Source organism: Podarcis erhardii (genome assembly GCF_964252035.2).
Source record: "Podarcis erhardii genome assembly, chromosome: 16".
Lineage (NCBI taxonomy): Eukaryota > Metazoa > Chordata > Lepidosauria > Squamata > Lacertidae > Podarcis > Podarcis erhardii.
Window position 1 is genome coordinate 37667860 of NC_138514.1, and position 21917 is coordinate 37689776.

Here is a 21917-nt window from a genome sequence, read left to right on the forward strand (position 1 = left end):
GAGGGAGAGCGCGCGTGCATAGCAGAGCGGTGCGCCTGCGCGCGCGGCCCGGAGTGCCCGGATGTAGCGGGAGGAGGCGCCGCCGCCATCTTTGCCCGGAGAGCAGCGAGAGCTGATCGTGGTTGAGCCCCCCCCGCCGGACCATCGGTCTCCATCCGCCCCGCGCAGCCCCCGCCGCCCTCGCCCGACGGACATGGACGACCGGGAGGACCTCGTCTACCAGGCCAAGCTCGCCGAGCAGGCCGAACGCTACGATGGTGCGCGCGGGGGGCGACGACGACGCCGACCCTCTGGCCGGCGGAGGCGGAGAGGGACGGGAGGGAGGGAGGGAGAGACGGAGGGAGGGAGGCAGCAGGCCGGCCAGCTAGCCAGCCGGGGAGCCAGAACAGGGCGGCGGCGGCGGCGAGCAAGGGCCAGCGGAGGGAGGGGCGGGCAGCTGCCTCGCTGGCTGGCGGAGGGGAGCGCCGGGCACAAAATGGCGGCGCAGGCCGGCAAGACGGGGCGGGCGGGGAGGCGGCGGCGGCGACAGAGGGAGAAGCGGCGGGGCGTGTGGGGGGGGCGCACACAAAATGGCTGCCGCGCGCGACAGGCGCTGAAGACGCCGGCGGGGGAGCGGCGTGAGGGTCTCCTGGGCGGGGAGGGGGGGGGCTGCCGGGAGGACAAAAGCCCCACGCTGGGCCTGGGCGGCTCCCGGAGGTCTCGGCGGCGCAGAGGGGCGTGGCGGACGGAGGCGGAGAGCCAGCCGGAGGGCGACGCGGCTCCTTGTTCCGGGCGGGCAAATGGGCTCCCTCTCCTACGTCCACCCATTTCCCCGGTTCCCGCAGCCCCCGAACGCCGGGCGGGATGTGTGTGTGTGTGTGTGTGTGTGTCCGTCCACTGTCAGTTTCGCGCCCCGCACTGGGGACGGGCTCCCGAGGTGGGTCTTTTTTTGCCCCAAGCTGGTTACTCGAAGCGAACACTCTCTCTCTCCCCCCCCCCCCAACGTGTTCCCTTGGAAAAGACCGGCGGAATTGTTGGGTATTCGCCAGGCTCTTTTCCTCTCCTGGGCTAAGCCTCGTTGAAAGCAGAGGGACCGGCTTCTAGAATACCACTGCCCGTTATTGGGCTGGGGGAACAACCATTCTGAGACTCGCAGGAAGATAATCTGGGGGGGGGGGGTTACTGGGAAATAGCATGCTTGCTTAGCTGCCATCACTGTCCCTTGCTGGGGAACTGAAGATGTGGGGATTGCTTAGGTCCATTTGCTCTAGTATTTAAAAGCATCTGCTGCTGTGAAACCCGGAAGCAAAAGTACACTCTCCGTTACACTCAGTTTCTCCTTAAGCTTTACAACCTGTAGGGAGTAAGCATTTACCTGGGTTTGTGTGACACTGGCCCTTATCCTTTCCCCATGCTGAAGGGCAGGGAGGTTTGACGGGGCAGAGAGTATGGGGTGGTGCCCTTGTTCCTGTGGGTAGCACACATTGATCGCAGTGCAGGGAGGTCCTTTCCAAAGCAGGGGAGGGTGGAGCTGTCCAAGGCAGAAAGCCACTTGCTATTAGGTGGCCTGTTTCCATCCCATCCTGGCCATGAGGGCTGAGCTTACAATACAAGGAAGGCTGTATTTATTGAAAAGGAGCTGGGCTATTTGCAGTGCCATGTGGACACTGGGAGTTGTAAACGCTTGACCCAGCCGGCTTTTTGCAGCCTTCGCATAAAGTGCCCTTTAGCTCCTTTGTAGCTCCTTGAAGCAGCCACCTTTGTAGTTTATCCCTGGCCTGGGTAGCCTCGTCTTGGGCAAAGGAAAGCGGCAATGGCTTAGAGTGCTGAACAGCTTGTGACTACCACTCTTGGGCATGCCTGTGTGTTTTTTGTAATGACCTGGTTCCGTTTCACCTGTCTGCTTGAAATGTTAAGGCTGAGCTGACTTCTTATTTCACCTCACATGGTACATCTAAAGCATGGTAGGCTGCCTTTCAAAGGCTCCCTGCAGACCACAGGAGCTGAACATCACAGGTGCTCTTCTCCCTCCCCCTGCCCCTTCCAGGTTACAGCTGCTCTCCTTCCTTAACAACAAGAGGCAAGAGGCTCTCCCAGAGCAGGAGGCCTTTCCTGATTTTGAAAACTCCTGATTTTGAAAACTGAGCTTCAGAAGTGCAGTATAAGGTCAAAGACACTCCCTGCTTGGCAGTGTCCTGGCAACCCCAGATATTTGGGTGACTTCTAAGTATAAATGGGCATGAGACCATGAAGGTGCACTGAATATACTTCATTGCCCAATGTGTTTCAGGTTAAAACCTGTACTGAATTCTAGAAACATCATACATGCATAACTCGTTACCATATTTTTAAGACTCCCGCCTGAATAACAGTATTGCTTTAAATTCTTTTGGGTAAATGTCTCCTGAGCATTTTTAGTGTCTCTCTCTCCCCTTTTGGTTCCTGCATTTGTTGCCTCTTCATCTTTCCTCTGCTAAAGCAGCCAGGTAGCACCTCTTGTCCCCTGCTTCTTAGCCTTTCCAATGCTTCTGTTTCTGCCCTCTTCCCCTCCAAATTTAGAAACTTATATTTTGGAAGCAGAAGGAATTATGCAGTATAAACATGTGACAACAGATATTAGAATACAATCCGGTCATTTTAATCACTGTTCTCCAGCACACATCTGCCTCAGCATAGCTTGGACTGCCTTATCTTCTATCATATAGCAGATCTTGACTGCAGCTGGTGCCCAGTAATATGTGATGGTTGCCCCAAAGCAGCTTTACATAAAAAACTGGGCTTCCCTTTTAATATGGATACAATTTGGAGTTGGTTGATATATTTGTGCTCCATTTCTGATTATTGTTCTTTGCTACAGTGTCTATAAATCCACTGTAGTGAAGGCATCTTTTGTTTTCATGCTACATGTGCATGAACAGGAGAACACTTGAGGGCTGAAAAAGTTGTATGATGTACATCTAATCTGAGTAGCTGACCTGAAATCACAGCCCTGGTGGTTTGTAGCTCAGCACGTCAATGGTGCAGGTCATCAGTGCCCTTTCCTGGCTCCTTGGAATGGCATAATGGATGCAAAATGAAAGTGCTTTGGTGATAACAATCACACCACTTGAGTTCTTGTAGCTCTGTGAAGCTGTCCTGGGTTGTGCAAGTGGCTGCCTGCCTCCTGCCTCCCCTGCTCAGGTTTGTCCAGACTGACATTAATTCAAAGCCAGGCTTGTGTCTGGTTTGGTGATGGTTTTAAAATGAAGGGCATGGAGAGCAACTCTGCTCAAGCACACACAGACACACCTATTCTCTCTTTAGAAATGGTTGAGTCAATGAAGAAAGTAGCTGGGATGGATGTTGAACTGACCGTCGAAGAAAGGAACCTGCTGTCTGTTGCATACAAAAATGTCATTGGCGCTAGAAGAGCTTCTTGGAGAATAATCAGCAGCATTGAACAGAAAGAGGAAAACAAAGGTGGAGAAGACAAATTGAAGATGATCCGGGAGTATCGGCAAATGGTGAGTTCTCAGGAGAGAAGGGACCTCTGGGGCGCTTGAGGGGCAGCTGGCGGGCTTTGCAACCCTACATGCAACACAGTCCAGTGGGGGGGGGCTCACAGACTCTGTTGTCGTTCCAAGCATCAGTGTGTGAGTTTTGGATTGTGGAACATAACTTCTCCAGCTGCACAGCCCTGCTGTTTAGGGCAGCCCTCAGGCAAGGGTTTCTTCACGATTTCTCTGTGATGGCTGTGTTTGGGATTAAGCAAGATTTTTCCCAGTGTAGACTGAGGCATGGGTGAGCTTAGGGATTCCCCTCCCTCCCCAACATCCCAGCTGCATAGTTCTGTTGGGCTCTTTGCCAGCAAAACTGTGTGTACCTTGCGCTGGCGTTTTGCTTGCGCTCTTCAATCCCATTCAAGGTGCACTTGGACCTTTCCTTGACCTGGGCAGCTGCTTCTTGAGGCACCTGCCCTCTTCCTGGTCTCTGCCTGTTCCAGTCAAGGTGCTGGGTATAAATGTGAAAGAGGAATGAGGAGCTGTCTTCAGGGCTGCTGGTTACATCACAGGCACACATTTCATCCTCAGCTTTGTAGCAAATCAACCAGGGTTGCTGGCGTTTATACTAACAACCACAACTTTCACAGAAGGGACAAATCAGCTGGTTTGAGGGAACCCTTAAGATTTACAGAACTACCAAAGAGGGTAAAAAGCCCTGAAACAGCCCATTGGGAACAAAAACTTCCCAGTCGCTGTTTACCTTTTTCAAGGGATGGGAAAGATGGAAAAGTGATGCTCAGGTACGGGGTGGGCAGAAAGGACCTTCTTAGAAAAGGGCTAGAACCCGAAACTAGAATCTCTTCACCTTGGAGAGTGTTGCTGCCCATCCTACTTGCTTAGACTGAATCCTGTAACAATAAGGCGATCTCTGCTTGTGAAATGCCTTTTCTGCTTTTAGAAGACAGTGGATTTGGTTGTTGGGCTTCTGGCAATCAAAGGCCTTGGATGCTTCTCTAGGAGCCCCAATAGATTCAGGAAATGGGATTCTTAGAGCACAGGGCAAGCGTTCATTCGACCAGGAATAAAAAAAACCTTCTGAAATCTAACGGACAAACAAGCAAACCCATGACTATCCTCTTCCAGTTAAGCACACATTTTCTGAACACAACTGTCAGTTTTATGGGATGGCTGTGAATTTAATTCTTTATATTTGCAGCCCTGTAACAATGTCACATGGTGTGTCATTAAAGAAAGAAAGAAAGACATTGTGTTGCATCTGATACAATAAAATAAGCCTTTAATAAGCTCCAGGGATAGCTCAGTTGGTTGGAGCAAGGTTTCCGATAATACCAAGCTTGCAGGTTCAGTCTCCATATGGGACAACTGCATATTCCTGCATTGCAGGGTGTTGGACTAGATGATGCTCGGGGCCCCTTTCAGCTCTGTGTCTATGATTGTATGAAAACCATGGGCAATATAAAAGTCAAAGCAAAAAGCAAATCATGGTTCTGGAATTATGTGGAGGAGAGAAAAGTATCCACTCCCTTCACATCACTTGTTACATTTCTCCTTAGCTTTTCGGCTCTCTAAAGCAGTGTTTCCCAACCTTTTTTGGGCAAAGGCACACTTGTTTCATGAAAAAAATCTCGAGGCACACCACCATTAGAAAATGTTTAAAAAATTAACTCTGTGCCTATATTGACTATATATAAAGTAACTCTCTTTAATAGGAATCAAATAAACACAAAGAAAGTATTTTATAATTACTTTATTATGAAATAGTAAGTACCGTATTTTTCGTCCCATAGGACGCACCTACTTTTTTGAGGGGGGAAATAAAGGAAAAAATTTTTTCCTTTATTTCCCCCCAAAAAAACCAGGTCGGGGAACAGTGGGATGGCGGTGCTGCGCCTCCCCGCTGTCCCCTGAGCTTGTGGGGCTGGCCCATGTCTGCCTGGCGCGAGGGGCGCTCTGCTTCAGGGCGCCCCGCGCGTCCGGCGGCAGGCTACAGTCCGCAGCATGGGGAACCCTCTGTTTCAGGGCGCCCCATGCGCCCCCCGGGTGCGCAAGGCTTGCCAACACGAGCACGGGGCGTCCTCCGAAGGGCGCCCCGTGCTCCGCGCTGCCAGCTGCCGCCCGCAAGCCTTGCGCTCCTGGGGGGAGATCCCCCGGGTGCGCAAGGCTGGCCAACACCAGCGCGGAGCACGGGGCGTCCTCCGAAGGGTGCCCCGTGCTCCGCGCTGCCAGCTGCCGCCCGCAAGCCTTGCGCTCCCGGGGGGAGATCCCCCGGGTGCGCAAGGCTGGCCAACACCAGCGCGGAGCACGGGGCGTCCTCTGGAGGGCGCCCCGTGCTCCGCGCTGCAGGCTGCTGCCCGCAAGCCTTGCGCTCCCGGGGGGAGATCCCCCGGTGCGCAAGACTTGCCAACACCAGCGCGGAGCACGGGGTGGCCTCCGAAGGGCGCCCCGTGCTCCGCGCTGCCAGCTGACGCCCGCAAGCCTTGCGCTCCCGGGGGGAGATCCCCTGGGTGCGCAAGGCTTGCGGACACCAGCGCGGAGCACGGGGCGTCCTCTGGAGGGCGCCCCGTGCTCCGCGCTGCAGGCTGCTGCCCGCAAGCCTTGCGCTCCCGGGGGGAGATCCCCCGGGTGCGCAAGGCTGGCCGACACCAGCGCGGAGCACGGGGCGTCCTCCGAAGGGCGCCCCGTGCTCCGCGCTGCCAGCTGACGCCCGCAAGCCTTGCGCTCTCGGGGGGAGGTCCCCCGGGTGCGCAGGGCTGGCCTACAACAGCGCGGAGCACGGGGCGATGGGATGTGGGAGGGAGCTCGCTCCCCGCCCCGCGTGTGCTCGCCGCCGCCGCCCCGCCTCTCGCCGCCCGACTCGCCCGCCTCCCTCCCACGGCACACCAGGCAACGTCTCGCGGCACACTAGTGTGCCGCAGAACACCGGTTGGGAAACACTGCTCTAAAGGTTGCATCCCATGGTGTCTCTTTGCACATGGAGGCTTCTAAGGGGGAATTGCAACAATTGGCTCCTGATTATGGAAACCCCTGCGGGAGCCAAGTGTAAAAGAGCACAAATGGTTAACCAACCTTGGAGTGTGAACCTTTTCTCCTTGTGAAGATCTGCCCACTTCTCTAGTGCTTTGATATCCTTTTTGAAACCAGACAACCAGCCCTATACCTGCATTTCAAGCACAAACAAATCATCTATATATAAGGCATGTATTATATCCATCCCTTTCCTCATAATGCCAAATACAGTGGTGCCCCGCAAGACGAATGCCTCGCAAGACGAAAAACTTGCTAGACGAAAGGGTTTTCCGTTTTTCGAGGTGCTTCGCAAGACGAATTTCGCTATGGGCTTGCTTCGCAAGACGAAAACGTCTTGTGAGTTCTTGCGAGTTCCCCCCCTTTCCCCCCCTTTTTCTAAGCCACTAATAGCCGCTAATCCGCTAATAGCCGTGCTTCGCAAGACGCAAAAACCGCAAGACGAAGAGACTCGCGGAACGAATTAATTTCGTCTTGCGAGGCACCACTGTATTCACTTTGTCATTGACTGCTGCAGCATAGAGTTTGGCCAACCATGGAAAGCCTGCAAGCAGGACATGAGCACAATAGCAACCCCCCCCCCCCGGTGGATTCCACCACAGCACCAGGTCTGAATGGTCTCATTTTGTTCCAAGTGGACAATCTTTGGGGTGGGGGATCCTTTGTTTGGCACCCATACCTACAATCAAGCATTCTCTCCTTTGCATAAAGATGATGGGAATCGCTTGAACTGGAATTGTAAGGGAATAATGGTGGTGCCTCTGTGCTGTGGAAATGAAGCTGTCTAACAATGGGCATCCATAAGTCTGCACTGGAGCACAGTGAGGAATTTGCATCTTAGGCAAACCAAGCTCTGAAAAGTTCCCTGGATCTTTAAAGGGCTTTGTGTGTTGTATTCAGTTCATAACAGTAGATACATTGGTACCTTGGGTTATAGACGCTTCAGGTTACAGACTCCACTAATCCAGAAATGGTACCTTGGGTTAAGAACTTTGCTTCAGGATGAGAACAGAAATTGCGCAGCAGTGGGAGGCCCCATTAGCTAAAGTGGTACCTCAGGTTAAGAACAGTTTCAGGTTAAGAACGGACCTCCAGAAGGAATTAAGTTCTTAAACCCCAAGGTACCACTGTAGCGTCTCAACCTTGGATTCAAATAAGAGTTTAGGGTGAGTTGCTGGATCAAATAGCAAACCATTCAGTGGTCACTGGGAAATTAGGAATAACTTAGATCACCCTATTGCAGTGATCAGTTGGGAATGCATTTGCACTACAGTGAATACACAGCTAAGGGGGTATTGTTTCTGAAAGCTGAAGATTTTGGGATTAGGGTGAGGTGGAAGGATGTTGCTGTGAACAACAGCTGGGGGGAAAGTGGGCAAAAAGAATTCCCTACAGGCTCCCATGTTGAGATCTGTGGGACACCTGATGAAATTTGTGCATCTCCCCACCCAATCCCTGCCTTGGATTGCAAAACAACAGCTAGCCCAGCAGGCCTCTTCCTTCAGACCCTCCATTCTGCCCCCTGGGGCATTTAAGTGGGGCACGGGGTGCATCGTGGCCTCTCTGCTCCTACTTCGTATACCTCTTGTGCTTGTAGGGGAGGGAGGTAAATCCTTGAGTCAGAAACTTTACCTGGGCTGGAGGTAGGGATTGGAAGGCAAAGCAGCACACTTTTCCACAGGAGTGAGACTGATGATTATTCAAAAATTCTGTTAAAGTTTTGTTTGTTTATTCATTGGCAGCAGGTTTTCTGAACTGGCCATTCTTTTTTCCTCTCTCCCCCAAGGTTGAGACTGAATTGAAACTAATCTGTTGTGATATTCTGGACGTACTGGACAAACACCTCATTCCAGCAGCCAACACTGGCGAATCCAAGGTTTTCTATTATAAAATGTAGGTGTGAAATGGGGAAGGTGCCTTAACTTTGATGCTTGTGGGTAGAATGGGTTCTTCTCAAAGGTGACGGGATCCTCCCTAGTGGTGTAACATGTTGGGAGGCAGGGGCAGGAAGGGATGAACAGTTCTCCTCCTGCCCCCTCCAGAAGGAAGCAGAAGTTCGGAGAGAAATGGAAGCATTTGTAATATTTTTCATCCGTTCTTGTATAATATTGTTAAGAACATAAAATGTATTGTGAACAACATAACAAGTATTAGTTAGCACATAAAATTATACTCCTATATTTATTAAATTTGACGTGAATGAACACCTTGCCTTTATTCAGACAGTAAACTAGCTACTTCACCATAATGTAACAAACATTTGATGCTTTTTTCTTGGGGGGGATTATGTTTAAGGCAGAAAACTTATCAGTAAAGAAAAGGAAATTGTATTATTTGAGCTTAGAAACAAATCTGTCTGTACAGTCAACAGCTTGCATAGCTGGTTATTTATTTATTTTATATATTTAAATTTCTGCTTAAATGTTCTATATGGAATGCTATGCCAGCTGGTAAGCTGTTGAAGTAAGCAGTGTTTTCTTCTTTCCTTCCCCCTGCCCCCAGGAAAGGGGACTACCACAGGTATCTTGCAGAGTTTGCCACAGGAAACGACAGGAAGGAAGCTGCTGAGAACAGCCTGGTGGCTTACAAAGCTGCTAGTGACATTGCAATGACAGAACTTCCTCCAACACATCCCATCCGCCTAGGACTTGCCCTCAACTTCTCTGTTTTCTACTATGAAATCCTTAATTCTCCTGACCGCGCCTGCAGGTGAGGAGCAGCCCCCCGCATGGGAGGGTTTGGGGGAGGCGCTGCCTGCTAAGCAGAGTTCTCAAGGTTATCTCCAGCAGCTCTGAGCAGGGGTGAGAAGCAGAAGATGTCAGGGCAGAGGGGCAGGTGGGCGGGCGTAGCAGCTGCCACTGCTTCTGGGCCTCTGGGCCTGTTGGAGTGTGCAGCCAGGTAGGCATGCAAAAGGGTCGCCCTTGTGTGCCCGCCCATACACCCCTGGTCATCTTTGGGGGTTAAAACTTTGCTCCCCTGGTGAGAGACAAAAGGTGGAGAGAATCCTGAGAGTGCTGTAGAAGTGGGCAGTGGCATCTCAGTGGCGGGTTTGCATAAGAGCCCTGCAGCTAAAGGGAGGCCACCTATTCTAGCCTCCTGTTCTCACCATGGCCCAAGGGAAGCCCACGAGTAGGACTTGAGTGCAACAGCTCTCCCCTCACACAGTTTCCAGGAACTGGCATTGAGGAGCATTGCTGCCTCCAACCATTGTGGCTAGGAGCCATTGCTAGCCTTGTCCTCCATGAATTTGTTTTGATTTGTTAGCTCTGGTATCTCGGAACACTGTGTCATCTGTCTCCTTGTAGGTTGGCAAAAGCAGCTTTTGATGATGCTATTGCAGAACTGGATACGCTGAGTGAAGAAAGCTATAAGGATTCTACACTTATCATGCAGTTGTTACGTGATAACCTGACACTATGGACTTCAGACATGCAGGGTGACGGTGAGTAGCTGATGATTCTCCAGCCTTAATCTTAACATGGGAGAGAGCAAGTGGGGCAGAAGGTTGCAGTGCGTCCCCATGGTTCCAGCTAGCCTGGAACAGGAAGTCTGTCACATTGGTTAGGCCGTTGTGGGGGCCACGGTATTTAAGAAGTAGGGAAGAGATAGGGGACACTTTTTCTCCCTCCCAGCTGAGCACCTTGGGACTGTCAGCCTCAAAGCTGAGTCTTTTAATGCTTATATTTTTGAGGACATTCAGTTCTGATTCCCCATCTAGGATTCTTACTGGCATGACACCAGAAATGCTCCAGTTCTTCTTCTCCATATTTCCAACTGACACATGGATAGTCTCTTGTCTTTTTCCAGGTTTCAACCATAAATGAATGAATGAATGAATGAATGATAGATAGATAGATAGATAGACAGACAGACAGACGGACACAGTCTGTCTTCCACTTTATGTTGACCCTTTTCCCTTTCCCATGGGCTCAGCTGCAAGTATTTTTTAAAACTACCTTTTCCTTTTAGTTTTTCCAGTTTTTTAATTGCATACTTGCATACTTAGGTGTGCCTAAGGATCTCCGTAGTATGTATAAGCCACTGCATTGATAGATGCTCAGCCACTTGAATTTGCTGTTGGAGGGGTGACTGCTGTGGCCTCCCCTTCTAGCAGGGCAGCTCTTGTTCAGGGTGCCAGACATCTACTCCGCCCTCTAAGTTACTAGGAACTGTCAGGAGCCCAAGCAGGGCTTTTCCTCAGCACTCCTCATTTTCTTTTCCAGCTCTTCAAGGTGCTCATGTGACTGTTTTTCTGGGGTTGCATTTGCTTTTTCCTTTCAGCTACACTCCTGTGAGCCTTGTTCTCATTCTTCTTCTGTGGCCTTGTTTTGGGCTCATTCAGTGACTGCATTTGCTACTGCAGTGAGTTGTCATCTCTGGGTGACAGGCAGGAGGAGGGTGTTTCTTATGTACCTCAAGCATTTCGTTTGAGAATCACAATTTTAAAATTCATTACAAGCAATCCACTCCCCCACTTACGCAGAAGATATGTTCCGAGGCCTTCACTCATCAGCGAAATTGCATATATTTGAAGCACCATTGAAAAAGCCTGCAAACAACCCCCCCCCCCTTGCCCGTGATGCTTTTGGGTCACTTCTGGGTTTGGCGTGCTCCACTATTGCACACACATTTAGCACGTGCAAATGGTTGGGGTGCCTGTATTATGCATATTGCTGATTGCCTCAGAAAAACATTTCTCTAGGCAAAAATACATTGGGTACGAAACAGTGTTAAGGCAGCAGAAATGCAGTCACTTCAATATTGAATCCAGGCCTAGCATTAAAAAGCAAACAAGGACAAGCCACAAAATACATCACAGATAAAAAGAGTTCAGAAGGCCATGAGGGCAGAAAGCAGCCAGTTGCCATCATGAACTTTACATGTCAGCTGGGGTCCCACGGAGAAGCCTTGGTTCCAAATAGCGGGCAGTTTGATTCCCTTAGTTTAGCTGTGAATGCTGGAAGAAACTTGTTCAGTCCCAGACTAGTTGCAAAGCATGAATTGAAGTGAGGAAAAGAAAGCGATGGTCATGATCTCATGAGATGTTTCTGTTGAGACCACCAGCATCATAACGGGGTGTGTTTATTTATAGGGGCTGACCTCTAGTTTCAGAATTATGATCAGTCTTTTGAAAAAGACAAAATTCACTTTCCCAGCTGGAACTTTGCTGCTGTCCATCATTCGTTTGGTCCTCTGCAACAAAATAAAAGTGATCAGATAGTTTCCTCTTTGTTGAAAAAGAAGCATCATCATGATTTTCACCATTCACGTGGCAGATCTTTCATCTCATGAGATGGAAAGGTGTTCTGGTAGCTTGACTTGGCATTGGTAAATGCAGAACTGGTAACAGTGCAGAATGTTGGTGGCTGGAAGGCGGGGAATGCACTTGTGCTTGGTATATGATCCAGACAAGGTGTGGGGTGGCATCGCATGGAACCAGAACAAGTGAAATGGAGCTGAGCACCTTGTCTTGGGTCCTGTAGGAAACCAACCCTCCTGGCCACTAATAGTTGGAGTGCCAGTCCTGGTGGAGCTAATGTGGCACCCAGCATGCTCAGAGGAGCCCTGAAGTTTTCAAGAGTACAAAGCAGCATTTGTTGCTGATAACTCTCCCCCCCCCCAAAAAAAAAGAATCCCCAAGGCCGGTGATGAGGGGGAGAGGAGCAAAAGAAGCTCCATACTGCGTCAAACCATTGATCCACCCAATCTGATAATGGCTGCACTGACTAGCATAAGCTCAGCAGGGTTTCAGGCAGGGAGTCTTCCGACCCTACTTGAACACACCGAGGACTGAATGTGGGGCCTTCTGCTTGCAAGGCCAGGTGCTCTGTCAGGTGCTCTACCCCAAATGGACTTGGATGTTTTTCATCACAAACAGGGAGCACTCCATGCTGCACATGCCAGTGCAGTAAATGTAGTGGTATTTGGTGTCGGATACTTTCACACACATTCTCAGGTAGTCAGCAAATTGTCCAGATTTGGATTCCAACAGCTATTTTTTCCAGACGGTTGGTACGTTAAAGGGGGGGGCAAGCGCATGGCTCTTTCCCAGGCAGAATTAAGGAAAAGCGCTTTTAGGACAGGTGGCCTTGGGCTTCGTTTTGTCAGACTTGGACGCCCCACTCCCAGCTAGAAAACAGACCCCCCCTCTCCGAAACCCTGTTCTCCACCCAGCTCTTCACTGTAACAGCACTCCCCGAGTCTTACCACAGGCACACCATTCAGCACCAAGGTGGGGTTCATCTAGCAGAAATGGTTTTGCTGGTGAAGCCAGTATTTCCCTTCTCGGAAATCTTAAGTGTTGCTGTCAACCCTCATTTTCATTCAACTCAGTATTAAAAGGTCCAGTACCTTTCTGTGTCAGGAGTGAGGCAGCAGCAGGAGAGAAGGGCTTTTTAAAATCAATTTTTATATGTCCTATCTTTGTTTGTATTATGCAACACATAAAATTTATGCTTTTTGTATTGTGTACATACCATTGTTTATATGGTTTTGTAATTTTTGCATAAATTTTTCTATGTTGTTACCCACTCTGGAATTGAATTATTTTTTTTAGTGAAGAATGGACTATAAATACTGTAAACAAAACAGAACAAATCCAAATTAGAATAGTTACACAATAATAAAGCAAAAAGTTAAAACCACTTCAATCACAGCAACTTAAAAAAAAATATTAAAACCAGTATGGAGCGTTGCATGGTGCACAGATCTGAAATCACTAAAATAGATGCACCCGTTACAGTAAAAATGCCTGGGAGGACGAAAAGGTGTTCACTGGGTACTCAAAAGGTCATCCTGTGGACTGCCACCTTCCAGAAGGCCCTGCCCCCACCTCAGCTGCTCAAGGAAGTATCAAAAGAGCAGCAAGGGGTAATCCATTCCTCCTTTTCTGCTTTTGGGGGAAGTTAATTGGTTTTTCATTCAGTAGTCATCCGTATTGTGAATTACAGGCAGCAAGCATTTCACATGGGGTGTCCTTTCCCAGCCCCTATGCACGTCAGCGGAGGGCATGTAAGCATGCTCTGCCCCACTCCAGTCTTCTTTCGGGTCCAAAAGGAGCAGTGCATCTGCGATTGTGTGTCAGTTAGACCTGCTTAAAGTGGTCACTGCCTGTGTGCTAAAATGACATCCAGGGAAAAGATGCATGCTTAGGAATCCACTTCAGGATGACTGATTCTACCTCAAAAGTTATTGGTTCGAGTTGTGAGAAAGTGTGAAGGGTGAAAAGGGAGCATCAGTGCACAGTGGCAGTTCCCAGGTGTGCCTGACTTTTGTGCGCGCTGGTATCTTTGCAGTCCCTTTCCTAACCAGCCAGATTGGGCTTGCCACATTCCCATCTCCTGCTTTCCGTAAACATTGTACTTGGGCTCATTTGCTGCCTTTCTCTAACTCCTGTTTCCCCCCCTTTCTGTTGTGTAGATTCTTAAAAGGAACTCCACCTGTTCATTTTCTAAAACTCTACTTTGTAAGTCTTCATGGTTACTTGGGGAGTGACTGTTTTCCTCCTTGGCACTAATGCTCGTGGTCCTGCTTGCATATCTTGATTCTTTCAGGGCTGTGCACCAGCTCACCTGCTTCCCATAGGTTCTGAATATGGGCCATTGGCATTGGGTTTCTGGAGACCTGGGCAGGCCCCCTTAAGTGCTTGCTCTTCAGGCAGTTTTCAACACGTTTCTGTGCCTCTCAAAATGGCAAAGCTTAACTTCTGCACTACCAGGGCTCCCCTGAGCTTATCAGTTCAGTGGCCCCCATGAAAGGGCCTGGCACGTGCAGTGACGCATCCCTTCCACTTCTTGCAAGAGGAGTGCCAGGAGGGAGAGGCACAGATGGCATTTTGGCCTTCTTGTTCTTCTGGTTGATCCAAGTCCTGCATGTCTGGGGCTAGATCCATGTTAGGCGTGTTCTCCTTTGGATGTAGGGGTCCATGCTTGTGTGTGTAAGGTCAGGCACCAACTGGTTAGTGGCAGAGGGCAGTGGAGCAGTCTGTGTTCATTGCATGCTTCAGTCTGAGGAGGTGGCTCCAAATTAACGCCAAGCATGTGAACAGCCTTGGTCAAAACAACCCTTTCTGTAACCTTTGGCACAAGGCTGCTTGTGTTGGAGTTGCAAAGTAACCATTAAAACAGTGTTCGCCTTCTGCAGAGCAGGTTTGCAGGGTAGACTAACAGTGTGTTGCTGTAGAGATAGGAGCCACTGAAAAGAGCCATGGTCCTAGGGAGAAAGGAGGAAGGCGTTTCTTTTGGCTGTAGAAGTTACTTGGTTACTTTGGATGCTTGTTTTGATGGCCAGCATTTGAGCTTTCACCAATGCGGGGGGGGGGGCTGCTCTCATGACTGTCAGGCACCCCTTGCTGGGCTGCCCACTTGTCCTGCCGCTGCTGTGAGAGGCCAAGCTCTGTAGGTGAATCCTGGCAGGCAGAGGCCTCAACGACAGGGTGATCTGCTGTCCTACAGCCATGGCCTAATTCTGTTGTTTTCCTTCCCAGGTGAAGAACAGAGTAAAGAAGCGCTGCAGGATGTGGAAGATGAGAACCAGTGAGACATCAAGGCCAATAAGAGACCCCCATCTTTGTCCCCCTTCTACCGCACCCACTCCCATAAGCCCCTCAGTGTCCCTGGGAACCATCTGATCTGACGTTTGTGATGGGCCCCAGAATTTAGGTTCCTACCCTGTTGGTTTTTTTACACAGTTGAAAAGTTCTTTAAAAGGCAAGAGTGAATGTCTGTGGATTTTACTGGTGCCAGCTTTCAGTTTCTTTTAAGACACTAACCGGACTGGCTGCATAGAGGCTTTTTCTGCATTCCTGTGTTGTCTTCTGTCAGTGTTGGAGGTGACATCTGGAAGCCATTAGAATTCTAGCAGAGGCTTGCACTGTAGAGTGCATGTGTTGGCATTTTTCATTTTTTATAATTGTTTAAACAATTTTATATGAGTGTTTAGAATTGGGCGTTTAGCTTGGAGTTACCGGTTTCATTGGGACAGTTCTTGTAGTGGTTTTGCTGTAAAAGAAAAAGCAAAAAGCAAAAAAAAAAAAAATCCAACTGTGCTGAGATGATGTTGCTGCAACAGACGGTGCTGGTAACGGTTCAACAATCCGTGGCTGCTCATTCTTGCCTTCTCTTTACTTTCCCTCCAAGCAGGTTAGCATTGAAGGTGGCGTTGAAAGCCTGCATGTGTGTTCAATATTTTTCTCTCCCTCCCCCCTCCCTTTTCGCTAGCTCAACCTCTTTTGTTCAGTATGTGTAACTTGAAGCTAATTTGTACTACTGGATATCTGACTGGAGCCACAGATACAGGATCTGTATTGTTCTTACTGAAACACAGCATGGAATTAACATTAAACTTAAATAAAACAACCCTAAATTAAAATGATGCCAAATACTACTGCTACTTTACCCTGGTAAATGTTTAGCAAGAGCTGCAGACCGAACAAGTAGCAGGAAAAGTGTTACTTAATGGAAGAGAGGCTGGCTGTATCAAAATGGAGAGGGCCATCACCAGAATTTGTGGGTCTCAATTGGCGGCTGCCCAGAGAGCGCAAACTTGGGCACTGAATCAATCTGAGGTGGTTCAGTCTGCTTAATTGTTGCATTGCGAGGAAACGGTTTTTATCAGGGAAGCAGCAAGGCAGACGCCTGCCTAACTGGGTCAAAAATTTGTACTCTGGTTGAGCTAGAACACCTTTTTGAAAACCAAGCCATGCTCCCTTTCATTTCTTAACGGCTCTGTTCCTTTCAAAGTTCAACTCCGCTGTTAGCTGTGCTCAGACCTTTTGGTCACATGCTGACAAAACACTGAAAGGATTGTGGGGAAGCCTTCCGGCCCCAAAAACTGTTCCTGGGCTGCTTCAGCCTCCTTCTGCTAATGCCTTGTACCCTCCTTCTGGTCTGAACTGTCTCCTTGCCTTTTAGCTTCATCTGGGCTTTCCCCTCTGGCTGAGCAGTGAGTCTGTTGGATAAATAAAATACTGTGTCAAGATTCTGCACCTCAGACTGCTCTCTACTGAACCCTCTCAAAAGTGGGAAATGCTTCAGCACTCAACCAGCATCTGCCAGGCCCATCAGTCTCCATCCCTTGCAGTAATGTGCTTAATGATGCCTTTCAGTACCCTTCTTGGTGAGGGGGTAGGGGCTTGGGGCTTTGAACAGTGTTTCCCTCTTGAACGATGCCAAGAATTGTAGTTGGTATTGGAGGGTTAAAATGGATTGCTTGATTCAAGTGCCCATTTCTTTCAGCAGCCACCCATTTTCATTTTTTAGAGCTGTTCCCTTCTCCCACCCCCCATTTCTCAAAATGCTGAATGAGCCAGTGGTATGGCGAGTCTGCACATTGACGGATTTGTTGGGGCAAGTGAGGTTCTGGCATTGCCCTTGTGCTAACAGCTGCTACTGCTCCTACCTGCACATAGAACTGAGGTTAATGGATCCCTTTCTTAGGGGGATATCTGAAAAGAGTGAGCATTGAGCCTGCCACAAGAACCACCCGTCCACTGAAATACAGTCTGGCGCAAATGACTGGTCCCAGGACCCCTTTGTATTGACCATGGAGTCGCCATCTTGCGTGCCTTGTTTGGCGATTGGAGCCAGGAGCCTGGTCCTCCTCAGGTGTTCCTAGGGCAGTGGCCTTCAGCCCCCTCCAGTCCACAGAAACGCAATGAACAGATCATATTAGTGTTGTGTGACAGGTGTGCAGTTGCACAAACGGTTCCTTACACTTGCATGGACTCTTCATACTTTTTAGCTATTTATACTTTAATGGGTGCAAGATGAGGGAAGCCGCTTTGCAGCACCAACTGTACTACAGCTCTGATGAGAAACAGGTCACACACCCATAATACTTGTGCCCTCCCCTTTCTGGCTGAACAGGTGACAGCAGACGGTTTCTACCAAGGACTGCACAGCAAGGGGGATTGCAGTAGTTTGCCATTAGGCCTCATTCTGAGGCTGCTTGCTTCATCTTTCTTTGCTGCTAGCTGGAACCATATTGGACTCTATAGAGGGAGAGGCTGGCACGTCAAGCTCCAGGAGCAGTGAAGTAGAGGCAGACAAGGGCAAGAAATTTTCTGCTCAACATCCACCCCATCCCTGGCTGCCATTGCAGGCACCGTCACCTAGCGATCTGCCACTTCCCTCAGTGTGCTGGGCAGCAACCAATCTGTTGCATGAATTTTTGATACAAGGAAGGAAAATACCAAATGGTGCTGTAGGAGACTGGCAGTGCCCAGCTGCTGGCTGCTATTGCATCTTTGGGGTCCCCATCAACTATTCCCTAGGAAGAGGTTGGAATTGGGAGGTTCTAGTTTCTTCACAGGTAATTCTGCTTCATGGGACCAGTTTTCAAAAACTCAAACCAGAAAAGACCATTGCCACTTTTTGGTTATCAGTTGAAAGCAAGAATTGCGCACACTAATGGGAAGATTTGAGTTGCCACCACTGTCCATCCCAAAATGGGTTGTCTGTGAAACTCACCCCAATTCCTCCTCTTCTACCTTCAACTACCCTCTGAACTTGTATTGTGTACTGGTATATATATTTTACAAAATAAAGGGTTTTCCAGGCCCATTAAAGCCACACAGGATGCTGCCTTATGTAAGGTGAGAGTAATTCTCCATCTGGAGTATTTGGCATAGTGTCTGTTTCAGGGGTGGTGGGCTTCTGGCCCACAAAGCCAAGTAAGGTGATGGTGGTTTTGCGGTGGGATGCTGCAGCCTTGGGCTAGGTGGACAAAGTGCAGCCCAGCCCCAAACTGCAATGATGAGGAAGATTATCAAACTCTGAAGGAGGAACAATCTGAGGGGTTGCGAGGGTCCTTTCCTTTATTAGATGAGGCTGGGTAGGAAAATGGTCTCCTGGATGTGCATCTGCACATCCATCCCAGCCCCCACCCTTGGGCTAAGAGCCCAGTCTGCCTACCAGTGGCTTCTCTGGATTCCAGCTCCTTTTAAACTGACAGTGCTGTGATTGAATAGCTTCCACTGAGCTGTAATTTCTAGGCTAGGCCAAATGCACACCTCCTCCTGCAGCTTTTACATCTGACCCAGGCTAAGAGATCTCCATAGCTAAAGCCACAGTCTGCCCCCTGTCATTCATGGACAATGTCCCAGTGCACTTTAAAGCTAGTTTGTAATGCAAAGAAAAATCTGATTTTAGTAAAAATTTATTTGGCATTTATATAGCAATAGTGCATTAAATCTTATATACACTATAGCATGGACAGCATTCCAGGCCTGGTGCAACATTTATTCCCGTCGGAAAAGAAAATCTAATTGGGCTTCTGAAGGTCAGCAGCAGCAGCAGGATGCTAAGGATACAAGCACACCAAGTTCTACATCTTGCCCGTCAGTAATGCAAAATCAAATAGTGCCTTTAAGCTTGTCCAGTCCAACCACAAAAGTGACTCGTATTCACATTTTTACACTAAAGAAGTTTTTCCTTTATCTTGAGTAATTGTCCTTGAAAGCACTGCAGCTGCTGTTACTGATGACTTGTAACTACCTTCAAAAGATATCATAGCTCCTCCTTTTTTGTTTTATGGGATTAAAGAAGTGCTCAAACTTTTGTGGGTCCTGTAAAAGACAAATCATGCCCCCACATGGCAATTAAGAAATGAAAAGAATTCTGACTCAATGAATAGGGCTTTTCACCTAATTTGAACATTCAGATTTAAAACGATATTTGGACACCAGATGGAACTGTTTCACAAAAAGCTTACCAAAACCAAAAGGTTGGTTTAGTGTCTTAATGGTGGTAAAAAAACAATACTTTTGCTTCCAAAACCCAGGGGTTCCCACTGGAGCAGCCAAACACTAGAGCCTAAATTAAGCACCTTTGCATTCTTAAAACTGCACTTTATTTGAAAAGGCATTTAAAAAGCTCTGCTTCTGTTTCCATGCTTGTCACTTCATGATAAAATACCCTGCAAAGGCTGGGGGTAGATGGGATGAAAGTTCATAGCGGGGAGGGCAGTAACTTGCAGGGGGAGAAACCCCAGAGGTAGCATGTGGGGGAAGGAAGCCATCATTGCCAACTGTCCCAACTAAGCTGGCTGCAATAAGGCCTGGGGCAGACGGCTATTCCAGGCAAATAGCCACGAAGGACCAGAAGCCCCTCCCAGCACAAATGGATAGAGGTGCAAACATGCTAGTCCTCCCTTGCAGCAAAAGCAGCCCACGTTTTTGATGCAAGATGCCACAAGACTGAACAGGAAATGAGAAGGTCAGGGCAAGGCAGACGGGCATTAATTCTAGATTGCTATCACAGCTCTTCCAATTAAAAATAAGAAAATAGTTTTCAAAGTGCAAACATCCCATACAATGAGCTAGGGCATTCTAACAGAATTGCACACATGTATTATGGCTTTTACATTTTCATAGAAAGCATCAAAAAATCTAGGAGAAAACATCTTCATAAAATATTTTTAGTATAAAATTTGGCATTTCGTTTAGTTGGCCGGCAGCTCTACAGGTTCTCTCACTGCTGCTGCTGCTGTTCTGGGTCTGGCCTTGATGTGGCACACAGCCGTTTGATGCCCAGGGGACAGAGCAGCCACCACTGCTGTGACAAAAGGTTCCTGCCTGGTACGATGGAAACCAAAGGACATAATTAGAGGATAATTCTTTGGATCTGCAGGTCTTTGGTAGCTAGAAAGAAGGTCTGCAAAGCAGCCCCCACCCCCAAAAAGGTTGGCAGGGAAAGTGTCCAGCCAGGATTACAGAATGTCGTCCGACGAAGAGGTCCCTTGCGGAAGGGCAGTTTTTGTCATCGAGAATTCAGACGAGGAGCCACCTGAGAAGAAGACAAAGGTCAGCTGTGGAAGGAGGGAGAGCAACAGCTAGCCCAAAGCAGCTATTCCTGCTCAGAACTGAACAAGGTGAGCTGGCAAGGAGCCTGGTCAGCACTCAGCAGGAACTGAGGCAGGGCTTTGCCAAGAGGGATGAGAGGCTCCTGATGCAGGATGAACAGCTGCATAAAGGCTTTTGTGCCCAGCCTATGGCACCTGCAGGGTCACAGGGTAGAGTGAGAGCTGCCATCATAGCACCTCACAGAGCCTGGCTTAGGAGCCGCATGGAGTGACCCCTGAGGGGTGGGCAGGAGGGTGGAGCCACTCTGAGCTTGGCCAGCCCAATGCTACTTACAACCGCAAGATGGCCGTTCTTGGCTTTGGCGACCAGCAGTTCGGATCCCGATGTGAAATCAATGATGCCCTCTTTGCCTTGCCCAACAGTGAACTTTATGCTGTAGAGAATACACATACCCAGGGGTGGGATTAATAGATTGAAATTGGTATAATTTGACAATAAAAGGCAGGATTAAAACCAAACCCAACAAACAAGGCTTGTCACTAGTACTGTCTCTTAAGTACAGTGACCCAATCTTCAACATGCTTCTCGTACATTCTTTTTGCAGTCCTAACATCCCTTCAATTCAGGCCATGGCTGTCTGCAGAGGAACAATCTGAGGCTGAGAGACTGGCCTCTTGTGAGCTTGGAGAAGAGCTCAGATTTGATATTGGGGCTTTTTGTCTGCATTGCTCAGTGGCCTGATGTGGCACTGGCTTTCCACAGCAGCGCAAAATACACAAGACATTCTTCTGGCAAAGCCGCTTGATCTATAGACTGCCCCTTCCCTTGATAAAGCAGGAGCAGGCCTGGAGGCCTTTACTCTTAAGAGAAGCAGGAGGGCGGTAGCTCCTATGACCCACATCAGACAGGCACACATTTTAAAATAAAAGTATGGCAAGCTCACCTGCCCTGGTTGATATTCACACTGTTTACTTTGTTGGCACAGATTGCAATTTTGGTCAGAGTCTCAATCACAAAATCACTCTGTAGCACCACGTCGCCCTGGAAAACAAACCAAATATCTTTCAGAGAGATTTTAGAATTCCCACAAGGTACCAATCTGTTGGGAATCTGGCTGCTCATCACTGGACTGAGCCACCAAACCCCAAATCCAGCATGTGCCTGTTCCCTTCCACTCCCAAATCCACAGCTAATAGAGCAGAGAAGCTACCTTCTGCTTGTTATCCTCCCGGACCACGTGGAGAACGAAGAGGCTGTCACTCAAGCTGCTGACGGAGATTCCTGTTGAGACAAGAAAGGGCCATTTTGCTTGGCAAAGTGGGCTCACTCCAGGCACGGCCACCTTTCTCTTCCATGGCAACACTGGCAGCTCCAGCCCTCTAGGCAGAACAGGCCCCTCTTGCCACCTACAGAGCTCCAAGCTAGGAAGCTCTGTCAGGGACTTGGGCAGGGGAGAGAGGCCCACAAACAGGCCCCACAATGCCAGCAGCCAGCCATGTTCTGGAAAGTGCATCTAAAATCTCAGAGGACAACAAATTTCTTTGAGTTGGCCGCATGCATGTGTCAGAAACAACAGCTCCCGACAACAGGGACCAGGCAACGCTTGCTCC

At 49.1% G+C, this 21917-nt stretch overlaps 2 protein-coding genes across 4 annotated transcripts in view; one reads left to right on the forward strand and one right to left on the reverse strand.

Moving 5' to 3' along the window:
* The first annotated feature begins 52 nt into the window (after window positions 1-52).
* On the forward strand, window positions 53-16491 carry YWHAE (tyrosine 3-monooxygenase/tryptophan 5-monooxygenase activation protein epsilon). Of its 2 annotated transcripts, XM_081844289.1 has the most exons (7): window positions 53-257; window positions 3283-3482; window positions 8293-8399; window positions 9009-9215; window positions 9812-9948; window positions 13926-13971; window positions 14992-16491. In XM_081844289.1, the coding sequence occupies exons 1-6, from the start codon at window positions 194-196 to the stop codon at window positions 13931-13933; spliced, it is 723 nt and encodes a 240-aa protein (XP_081700415.1). In that variant the 5' UTR covers window positions 53-193; the 3' UTR covers window positions 13934-13971; window positions 14992-16491. The 2 variants fall into 2 exon arrangements, with proteins under 2 accessions (XP_081700415.1, XP_081700414.1); XM_081844288.1 differs by lacking the exon at window positions 13926-13971 and having other exon boundaries at window positions 55-257.
* Window positions 16492-18646: 2155 nt separating this feature from the next.
* MYO1C (myosin IC) overlaps window positions 18647-21917 on the reverse strand; it is a 37003-nt gene continuing 33732 nt past the window's right edge. For both annotated transcript variants that reach the window (XM_081844074.1, XM_081844075.1), the window contains exons 29-32: window positions 21518-21588; window positions 21251-21348; window positions 20641-20740; window positions 18647-20290 (exon numbers count right to left, since the gene is read on the reverse strand). In XM_081844074.1, the coding sequence (XP_081700200.1) occupies window positions 20264-20290; window positions 20641-20740; window positions 21251-21348; window positions 21518-21588 (296 nt within the window). In that variant the 3' untranslated portion in view covers window positions 18647-20263. The remainder of the gene's footprint in view (window positions 20291-20640; window positions 20741-21250; window positions 21349-21517; window positions 21589-21917) is intronic.